The following is an 11,143-nucleotide window of genomic DNA, read 5'->3' on the forward strand; positions in this document are numbered from 1 at the left end:
TGATTGATTTCATCGATATTTACAGGGAATATATGATGGAGCAGACATTGTGCCAAGTGCTAGGAATAAATTGTTGAGCAAAACATCTGTGGATTTACTCCCCATAGAATTTACGGTCTAGTGGGACAGCAAGTCAGACAACTGTGATAAGAATTATGAAGAATGATAAGGAAGTATAAAAATCATATAGCATAAGGCTGATTTACTTTGGAGGGCTAAGGTCAGGGATGGTTTCCCTGAACATGTATTGAGGTATATATAGATGAACAGAAATGCTTAAGTGAAGAGAGAGGGGACAGTGTCCTAGGCAGAGGGAGCAGTATACACAAAGGCTCTGAGTCAGGAAACAGAATAGCACATCTAAGGGACAAAAAAAAAAAAGACCAGCATGGAAGGAGATCAAATAACCAGTGTGGGAGAGACAAGTGATAAAAGAGAGCCCAAGGCCCAAATATGAAGGGAGTTCAATTCCTCCACTCATTTACTCAGTCAGTCAGCAAATATCTACTGAGCACCTACTATTGATAGGCACTATTTCAAACATGAGATAAAAAGATGTACAAGATAGTCACAACCCCAGTGCTGGGAATTTTGGCATTTGAAGGGTTGTAAGCAGAGAACCATCATGATGAATTTGTTTCAAATATCTGTATTCTTAGAGAGTGGACAGAGTACTCCAGGGAGGAAGATGAGAACCAGGAGACTCCTGGAGTAGTCCATGTAAGAAACAATGATGGCTTGGACTTTAGTGGTAACAGTGGAAATGGATAAGAATGGATGGAAGTGAGAAAAAGAGGGGAGTCTAGGATGTAGTCATAAAGATCTGAAATACTGGGGATAGAGTATGTTTGCTGGAGACCATGCACTGGATTTTGTATATTTAAAAATTACTAATTTGTATCATCTATTGCTTAGAAAGCTTATTAACGGTTTCACCTCCAGAAGTCACATCTAGAGAACTGTGTTTTTAACTAGTGCCTCTGGTGATTCTGGCCCACTGAATTATCACCTAAGTAAACCCAAGAAATTAGCCTCACTAAAGTCTTAAGGAACTGATAGGACTGTGTGTGCAGGAAGCAGATTTGGGTAGTGATTGAGAGCAGGGGCTCTAAACTCAGACTATCTCAGTTTGAATTCTGGTCCTAATTAACTGTATGGCCTAGGGGAGTTTCCCCATCTATGAAACAGGAAATTAACAACATCTACCTCCCAGGCCATTGTGATCCATGTAAAGCACTTAGCAGGATGCCTAGTATACAGTAAGTGATTAAAAAAATTCTTAACGATTGAATTATTATATCCAAATTACTGCACCTTTCAAAACAAACAAAAACTTGGTGTTGGTGAGATACGAAGAGTGACTTCACTTACCTCGCTGGGCAGTCCCAGATGTTACAGGGCTGAAACCCAGCCAGTGGCTTCTGGAGGTGATCACACAAGGCCTCACTCACTTCCTGCCCATTGGCCATCACACACTGGGGTCTCTGAATACGGGCTCCCAAATGACCACAGGTGGCAGAACAATGTGACCAGTTACCAGGCTCCCAAAAAGGTTCTGCAGAAAGAAAACAAAATATCATGACAGCCCCAAAAGGGAAATGATGATGAGCTGGAGAGGACACGGCCAAAAACCACCATGAGATGTTTTTCAGTTCTTTAAGTCTGGTTCTTTAAGTAGCATATGGAGAGAAAGCCATCTCATAGTGCAAGGGAGTCCTCTAAATCTTATTTTCCCTCAACTAATTTACTGTAATAACTGGTGAGAATGGCGGCCAGAATGGGGTCCTTGGATCACAGCCTGGAGTGGGACTATCATCGGCCAGCTGGGTCTGCCAAAAAAATCCCAGAGAGAGAGAAGGCACTCTCAGCAGTGGGCTGCCTCCTCAGCATTCTCTAACCACAGCCAACCGGACAAGAGAGGAGGGCCTCTCTAGGGGATGCCCTAATGGGTTCAATTTCTCAAAAGTGGATCAGGCAGAGAAACGAAAGATGATTTAGCAGGAGGAACAGGGACTAGGGATTAAGCAGTAAGGTTAAAGATGCATTTGAGTTCTGTTCTTATTTTTCCATTAATGCTTAATCTAAACTTCAGATTGATCCTGTAACTGCATAAATAATTTGTCACAGAGACATCTGAAGAGATAAACATAGGAGTTTCCTTTATAAGAGTAGAAGCTGACCACCTCCAGTAATCCCAGCTTTTTAAAATTTTAGTCCCTATTCCAAACAGCCTTTCCCTTCCCTGCTGACACTCAGCAAAAGATGAGGTAGGACATGATGATGATGGATTTGTGTGTGATCACAGAAGGTGCCAGATTTCACTGTAATAATTGCAAGTAATTGATAGCTACCAGCTGTGTCCACAGGCTCTCTCACATAGCAGAGTGATTTCTTTCACTTGTTTTCAAGTTTTTCCTTCTAATTTTTGAAGTTCGTTCTAAATTGCACATGGCAACATTTGCAAAGCAAAAATGTAAAATATATTTTTAGTTGGACACTCAGGATTACAGTTTATTTAAAAATAATTTTTTCAAAGTAGATATGTTTACTGAGAACCTCCCAGGTGACAGGTACTGAGTTAGACACTTTATAATCAATTTTTCATTTAATTTTCAAGATCATCTTGTGAAGCTGATATTTTTATCTGCAGAGGCAGAAATTGAATGAAACGAAGTAACTTGCCCAAGGTCTGTCACCTGTTAGCTAGACTGGATCCCAAGTATGTCTGACTGTTATGCCACATTTCACAAAGAAACCTGGCATTTCAAGGCAGGACATGTGCATTTCTTTTAAAATGTGTTTTTTTTTTATTGAAGTATAATTCATATACAATAAAGTGATCAGATCTTAGGTGTGCAGTTTTACAAGGTTTCACAATTGTAAGCACTTACATAACCATGATCCAAAGCAAGGTATGTAATATTTTTATCATCCTCCTCTTGCCTCTTTCCAATCAATTGCTCTCCCCTCTTAGGCAGCAACTCGTCCATTTCTATCTATACATTAGTTTGACTTACTCTTGAACTTCATATAATACGTACTCTTGTGTATTTGGTTTTTTTTTTTTCTTTTTGATTTTTTGAGATGGACTCTCACTCTGTCGCCCAGGCTGGAGTGCAGTGCCGTGATCTCGGCTCAGTGCAGCCTCTGCCTCCCCAGGTTCAAGCGATTCTCCTGCCTCAGCCTCCTGAGAAGCTGGGATTACAGGTATGCACCACCGCACCTGGCTAATTTTCGTATTTTCAGGAGAGATAGGGTTTCATCATGTTGGCCAGGATGGTCTCAAATCCCTGACCTCGTGACCCACCCACTTCGACCTCCCAAATTGCTGGGATTACAGGTGTGAGCCACCACGCCCAGCCTTTGGTTTCTTACATTGCTTAGCATAATGTTTTTGAGACTCACTCATATCATTGCGCATGTCAGTAGTTCATTTTATTTTCTTCTATTGCTGAATAATGTTCCCATTGTATAAATATATCATAATTTTTAATCTATTCTCCTGTCAATGACTGTTATCAATAAGTTGAACATTCTTGAACAAAGCTTTTTGTGAACACTTTTTTTTTTCAGGTAAATATCTGTGAGTGAAACTGCTAGGTTGAGGGTAGGTGCGTGCTTAACTTTTTTAGGAGCTGCTGAATAGTCTTCCAAGGTGGTCTAAGCATTTTACACACTAAGCAATGCATGAGAGTTTCAGTTGCTTCACATTCTTGCCAATTAATTTGGCATTGTCAGTCTTTTTGTTTTTAGCTACTCTGCTGGGTATGAAATTGTATGTCACTGAGGTTTTAATTTCCATTTCCCTGATGCCATCTATATATCATCTTTTGTGAAGTGTCTGTTCAAGCCTGTTGCCCCCTGTGTGTGTGTGTGTAGAGGGTGGGGGTGAGGGATATTCATTGTTAACTTGTAGAAGTTCTTTATATATTCTAGATATAAGTTTTTCAGACATATGTTCTGCCAATATTTTTCCCAGTCTATGGTTTATGTATTCATTATTCTTACTGGTGTCTTTGATAAGCAGATCTTTAAAATTTTGATGTAATCAGTCCAATTTGATAATTTTTTTTGGTTTTCTACTTAGTGCTTTTTGACACAAATGCATTTGAAAAGCAGATCATGCCATATCACTCCCATATAAGACTCCTCAATGACCTCCCATGGCTTAGGAGTAAACTCTTGAGTCTTTACCTTGGACCTCAAAGCTCTGAACGATTTGGTCCTCAGCCACTCTCCAACCTCATCTCATATCCCTCTCCCTCTCCCTCAACTGTACCCTAGTCACATGAATGTTATTGCCATTCTGAGGCCACATTAACCTTATTCCAATTTTATGGTCTTTGCCTCTTTCTTATTTTTCTGCACAAATGGTTTCACCTCATCCTTTAGGCGTGGGCTCAAATATAACCTCTTAGAAGGCCCATCCTGATTGTCTTCACTAAAGTGGCTTCCTCCCATCACTGTGAATCTCATAGCCCTTACCACTGAGAAATATCTTAAATATTTATTTGTTTACTGGTTTCTTGTGCATCTCTCCTACTGGAATGTCAAGACCACAAACACTACCCTGTTCAACACTAGGACAGGGTATGTGAAATATTAGCCATGCAACCAATATTCGTTAAATTAATAAAGGAGTCTCTGAAATGCTAAGCTTAGGATCCTTTGAAGGGCTGGGACATTCCACAATGTGTATGTGTGTGGTTGTATATTTGGGCATGTGTTTGTGTGTGTGCGTGTAGGAGGTGGCAGAACAATGCAGGTAGTCCCAATAAACCAAGAGTTTGACTATTCCAAAGGCTTCACCTTCACCAATAGCTTCAGCCTCACACATATCCTTTTTGTTTTTCATTAATTTATTTTAGGCAGTTCTTTTGATCTTCATGTCCATCCCAGATGCAACACACCATGGTTTCTCTGACTGGAATTTCCTCCTTCCTCTTCCCAGAACAAACATCATGACCTACATGAAAACTCAGTTGTCTTCTCTAGAGAGAGGTAGGGCCCCTTCCTCAGTGCTACCATTGTACTTTGGTCATCTTTATATTATGGAACCTGTCACAGTGCTTTACAGTATCTGTTTACATGACTGCCTCCCTCTTCAGACTGTGAGCTTCTCAAGGAGGAGGTCATCTCTGCATCCCCAGACCTGGGAAGAGTAAGCACTGGGAAAATATTTGTTGAAAGTCCAATGAATGGATATTTGGGTATACAACAATGTTAGTATTATGTCTAAAAGAGGAGAAGAAATATACAAATACCATAAGAGAATGATGTCATAAGTAACGTGATGGATTGCTGACTGGCAGTTCAACACTATTTTCCCCTTCTGTGCTCTCTCTTGCATCTCACGAGGTGAAAGCCTAGAAACTACATGTCTTAAAATCCCTACCTGTAGTTACATTCTGTATTATACACTATGCAAATGAGAGGCACTGCTCAAGATTTAAAAGGTGAAAATGACATGGCCATTATTGTTCCTGTATAATAGACAGAGTACAACATGAGGTTTAAAAGGAGTTTCTTTGTGGCCAGGCGCAGTGGCTCACACCTATAATCCTAGCACTTTGGGAGGCTGAGGCAGGCGGATCATGAGGTCAGGAGATTGAGATCATCCTGGCTAACACCGTGAAATCCTGTCTTCACTAAAAATACAAAAAGTTAGCTGGGTGTGGTGGCGGGCGCCTATAGTCCCAGCTACTCAGGAGGCTGAGGCAGGAGAACGGCGTGAACCCAGGAGGCGGAGCTTGCAGTGAGCCGAGATCGCGCAACTGGACTCTAGCCTGGGTGACAGAGCAAGACTCCATCTCAAAAAAAAAAAAAAAAGGAGTTTCTTTGTGTCCTGCGATTTACCCATATTTGAGCTACAAGGAGCTGAGATGATCAGTAATGGCTTCCTGTGATTCTAGCATTTCTGATTTTCTTAACTCTACCTTGATCCCTTGGCCTTCTGCAGAGTTTTACAAGCTTGTAATACTTAGATTAGGTTCTCCTGATTAAGCACTGATGCATAACAAAGTTGGTGTGTATGGAAAACTATGTCTTGAAAAAAGAACAATGAAAAAATCAATTCCAATACTCATAGCAGACTATTAATATCTATTAATATTTACCAAATGGGCAATAGTGTTGAAACTGGAAATCAATATCTATATTATCACAAATAATGGTGCACATTTGAGATACGAGCTCTGTGGGCTTCCTCAGGAGTGGATTTTTCTAAAAAGTGTTTCAATATGGAAAGAATAAGTTGAACCACCAAAGACTGAGGGTCAAGAGAAAGGCTGGCCAATTGCCTAGAAATAATTTTACATATTGCAAAGTGAAAAACACAGATGGTCTTTTAGCTAAATCCTTTTCCTTACACATGCCTCACACATAGCAAATCTGAAAAGGTCAAAATCCCAGACCTTGAGGCAGGGGTTCTCCTGTTGGGTCATTGCTGTTGGTTCTAGTGTTGGTTGCCTGGAGAACATACTTTTTATGTCCTTGGGGAAATACGATTTTACTCTCTGGCCATCTTCGTTCTGAGAAGAAAAAAAAGTAGCACTTTTTACCAGTTAGGCATTGTCTAATTATTGGTCCAGCTTGGGTGTTCTTAAAGACAGCTACTAGGAAATGAGTCCTCTATAATAATACTGTGCTCCTGGATACTCAAGCTCATGATCACAGGTCTGGAAGGTGTGTGTGAGTATGGATGTGTGGGGTGTTATAGGAGTTTAGTTATAGTTACTCACTGTGCTAGCATGTGGCATCTCTGCATGTTTCCAGGGTTTCTAGCCTAAATTGCAAGATGAAAAAAATGTATTCAACAGAATTCCAAAAGGGACCGGAGGAAGCAGATTGGTTGGATAGAGCTTTGCCTCTCCAAGAGGAATGCTGGGAGCAAGAGAATGGGCATTGTTCCCTAGGCTTGCATGGTGAGGAGTATGGGCTTTTAGGAAGGTTGTGAAGCTTGCACATAAGAGCAGAGGATGGTGGAGGAATGCTGTGATTTGATCCCTCCATCAAGTTACCAAAGTCATGAGCGGCTTGGTTTGAGGGGATTCCTGCAAGAAGAGGTATGCCAGGTAAGAGTGAGACAAGCATGCAGATTCATGAGTGGAAATGGGCAGAAGAAAGAAACAAGGCTGGGGTTTCTCAGGGAGCATGGAGAAATCATTCAAGAACCAGACAGGGTTAGCCTAGCCAATCTGTCACAACTCTTCCATTCCAAGATTTTGGAAGATCACAGAGGCTTTTTGGAAAGAGCCACATGGTGGCACACCACTGCCTTTGTCAGTACTAAGAGTCCATGAAGGGTAGCAGGAAGAGCACCAAAAGAGCAGACTACGTATTTGGGCATTAGTCCAAACTCTTTATGATCCCAAGGTTCCTCATAAATATAATGAGATTTAAAAGGTGGTATACCCACAACACTGTGCTATCATAAGTATCACAAGAATTAATGTGCATCAAAATGCTTTGTGCATGACAGCTATTCCAATTCCCTGTATTGGCACCCCCCATCTCTTTATATCTCTGGGCTCCTCTAACTGCCCACAAGGAAAGCTATGGAGAAATCTCTTTCATGTTTTCTCCTCTTGGTTTAGCAATGGATTCTATACTCTAATACCAATTCTGCCAACAGTTCAATTTCATTCCTTCATAAAACCATTACTTAACACTAACATCTGGCTGGGTGCGGTGGCTCACGCCTGTAACCCCAGCACTTTGGGAGGCCGAGGCAGGCAGATCACAAGGTCAAGATATTGAGACCATCCTGGCCAACATGGTGAAATCCCATCTCTACTAAAAATACAAAAATTAGCTGGGCGTGGTGGTGCACGCCTGTAGTCCCAGCTACTCTGGAGGCTGAGGCAGGAGAATCGCTTGAACCCAGGAGGTAGAGGTTGCAGTGAGCCGAGATTGTGCCACTGCACTCTAGCCTGGTGACAGAGTGAGACTCCATTTAAAAAAAAAATCACACACACACACAAAACACTAACATCTGTGTTAGGTGCTGGGGATACGGGGTGGTAAAATAGGGTGTTAGAATTTAGTGCTCGTTTTTAAGCAGGCAGTGGTAGCAACGGTTAAAACCATCTGATGTCTATCTTGTTCACTCCTCAACTCCAAAATCAACAAAACTGGGGCCTACTTTGTGCATATTATAGGAGGCACTTAAGGAGTAATAAGAATTTGACACTTACCCAGCAAGTGGAGTACAGATGTTGCCACTGCCTTTCCAAGAGCATTGGTGGCTGTGCAGACGTAGGTTCCTTCATTTTCAAGGGAAACATTCTGCAACAATAGGGATCCATTGAAAAGCAAGGAAACATTGCCACTCAGAGATCCTCCTCTCTTCAACCAAGTTATATTAGGCTGAGGGACACCTTTGGAACAAAGACAAATATAACAAAGGCAATTCCTTTAAGAACAGGGCCACAGAACCACTTGACAAATACCATTCACTGTTTTGACCATAAGTCAGTATATGGGTTTAATCATGTATAATAGGAAAAATGGCTGTTTCTATTTCTATAGCTACTCTATGGCAGGTGGAGGATCCTCTTAAAGCAAAGAGCTTTGGTCTACGGAGCATGTGACTGGTTTACACATATAAGTTACGGAACGGAAGCCAAGGAGAGTGGGATTGCTCTGTATTGGGAAGGGAGAGAATTTTGAAGGTGGGTAGGGTAGTGGGAGTGTGGTTGGAACGAAGGAGTTGGTGAAGCTGGAGGAATGTGGAGGCAGAGACAGTGTGAGAAATTCCCAAGGGTTGGTTGTCACAAGGAAGTCTTTGGAAAACATAAATATCTCCTAGAGGTCTTTAAGTTGTTTGCTGTTCATATGCAATGAAACATTCCTCCCTCAGGAAGAATATATAACATCCAGGGAAACAGAGTTCATTAATTCTTTGTAAAAGAGGATAACTTCAAGGAGCAAAAGTAAGTGCTGAGTTTCAATTCTGGGTCAATGCAGTGAGATGCAGGGACTGTAAGCAACTTTGCAGGAGCCTGGACACAGAGGGGAACATGAGGAATTGAAAGAACTTCTTCTCCCAAGTCTTAAGAAGTCTTAGCATTTTGCTGGGCTGTGGAATTTAAGATTCAGAGGAATTGAGAAATTTCATTTGGTTCTTCTTCTTTTCTTTCTTTCTTTTTTTTTTTTTTTTTTTTTTTGAGATGGAGGCTCCCTCTGTCACCTAGGCTAGAATGCAGTGGCACAATCTTGGCTCACTGCAACCACCTGGGCTCAAGTGACCCTCTCTTCCTCAGCCTCCAAGTAGCTGGGACTACAGGTGCAAGCCATCACACCCAGCTAATTTCTGTAATTTTTTGTAAAGACAAGATTTCATCATATTCCCCAGGGTGGTCTCGAACTCCTGTGCTCAAGCGATCCCCCACCTCAGCCTCCCATTGCATCTGACTTCATCTGGTTCTTAAGAGCTGGAATAGCTTCAGATGATGCCAAGATTGCTCTGGACAACTGTTTTGGGGGATGTTTTCTCCTCTTGCAGTGCTCTGGCTAGTGAGAATGGAGAAGACATGGCATGGTTTTCTGACTTAAAAAAAAAAAGATGCCACCACTATTATCATGACATGTGCAACACACCTTACAGTAGGCAAAATGCATGCTCCATGAACATGGTGACACTTGAATTCTCATAGTTATTCCTATTTCTTGGGAGGCAGTCATTGCTAGCTGTATCTCGCAATTGAGGAACCCGGTAAGCCTTTTGACTTCAGGTCCAGTTCTGTCCATTACATCAAGCTGAATATTCAAGTCTCTTAAGGAAGTCATTGTGTGGCTTTAGAGGAAACTGATGATCTAGAAATGCTTAAATTTACTTGTGGAGACCCAAAACTGATATTGGCACTGAGGTATTGCCTGAAAACTCAAGGTGAAAAAAAAACTAAATTTCTATTCAAAGAGGAGGTGGAAATGCATAGGGGAAAGAGCACTATCTTGGCTGGGTTGGGGTGAGGCTTTGTTCTCATTCTCAATAGTTATTAGTTCCATAGCCTTGGACAAAGCACTTTAGATTTCAACTGTGGCATCTGTGAAAGGAATTTGAAAGAGGAGTAGGAACTTCATTATGTTCAGATATACTATTTGAAGTTTTAAAAATTGGAAACTGAGATGGTTGCCCTTGGGACTTTTTGTCCTTAATCCTGTGGCTTTGTATGATTCAAGTATGGTAGGCAGAATTCTAAAGACATTGCCGCAAGATTCTCATCCTTCAATTACTCAATAAATATCAATCTAGGCACTGGTGTGAAGGGAATTTGCAGATGTAATTAAGGTTACTAATCAGCAGGCCACAAAATGGGGAGATATCTGGGTGGGCCCATTGTAATTCTGTAAGTCCTTAAAATCAGAAGAGAAGCACAGAAGCTATCAGGGACATATGGAGAAAGAGAAAGTAAGAGAGATGAGGCAGAAGAGGAATTCAGAGAGATTCAAAGTGTGAGAGTAACATGACCCACCACTGCTAGTTTTAAAGATAAAACGTCCCTGAGCTGGGGTGTGCAGGTGGCCTCTAAAAGCTGAGCGTGGCCTTCAGCTGAAAGCTATCAAGCAAATGGGAACTTCAGTTCTAAAATGATAAGGGATTCAGCCAATAACCGGTAGAAGCTTGGAAGCAGATTTATTTCCAGAGCCTCCAGAAAGGAAGGCAGCCATGCAACCACCTTGATCTTGGCCTTAGATACTCTAAGTGGAACACTGAGTTCAGCTATTCTGTGCCAAGATGACCTACACTACATAGGTGAGATGATATATGGGTATTGTTTTAAGCCTCTAAGTTTGTGTTAATTTGTTACAGTAGCAATAGAAAACTAATACACTGAGAGATTTGTTTTAAATTTTGTTATAAAAACTAGGCTGGCCCTAAATAGCAGAAGGGATGCTAATCACATGTGCATATATCTTTTTTAGTATTTTCTTCTACACATATATGCATACAGAAAGTTTAAGCTTTTGAAAGGTCACAGCTACTAAATGTTGGATCTCAGATTTATACCAGTAAAATTTGATTCAGAACCTTTCTTAACCACAATATAGGTAGACGTTATACATTTCTTAATATATTTATTCCTATGCACATTATAGTTTTTTGTTGTTGCAGTAAACAAGAATTTTTTTTTTTTTTTTT

General features: G+C 41.0%; 1 protein-coding gene across 2 annotated transcripts in view; it reads right to left on the reverse strand.

Moving 5' to 3' along the window:
- The window catches only part of ADAMTSL3 (ADAMTS-like 3), a 418,202-nt gene that overhangs the window by 16,622 nt on the left and 390,437 nt on the right, over window positions 1-11,143 (reverse strand). For both annotated transcript variants that reach the window (XM_011953860.1, XM_011953859.1), the window contains exons 24-26: window positions 8,196-8,378; window positions 6,414-6,530; window positions 1,372-1,555 (exon numbers count right to left, since the gene is read on the reverse strand). In XM_011953860.1, the coding sequence (XP_011809250.1) occupies window positions 1,372-1,555; window positions 6,414-6,530; window positions 8,196-8,378 (484 nt within the window). The remainder of the gene's footprint in view (window positions 1-1,371; window positions 1,556-6,413; window positions 6,531-8,195; window positions 8,379-11,143) is intronic.

Source organism: Colobus angolensis, unplaced genomic scaffold (assembly GCF_000951035.1).
Source record: "Colobus angolensis palliatus isolate OR3802 unplaced genomic scaffold, Cang.pa_1.0 Scaffold376, whole genome shotgun sequence".
Classification (NCBI taxonomy): domain Eukaryota; kingdom Metazoa; phylum Chordata; class Mammalia; order Primates; family Cercopithecidae; genus Colobus; species Colobus angolensis.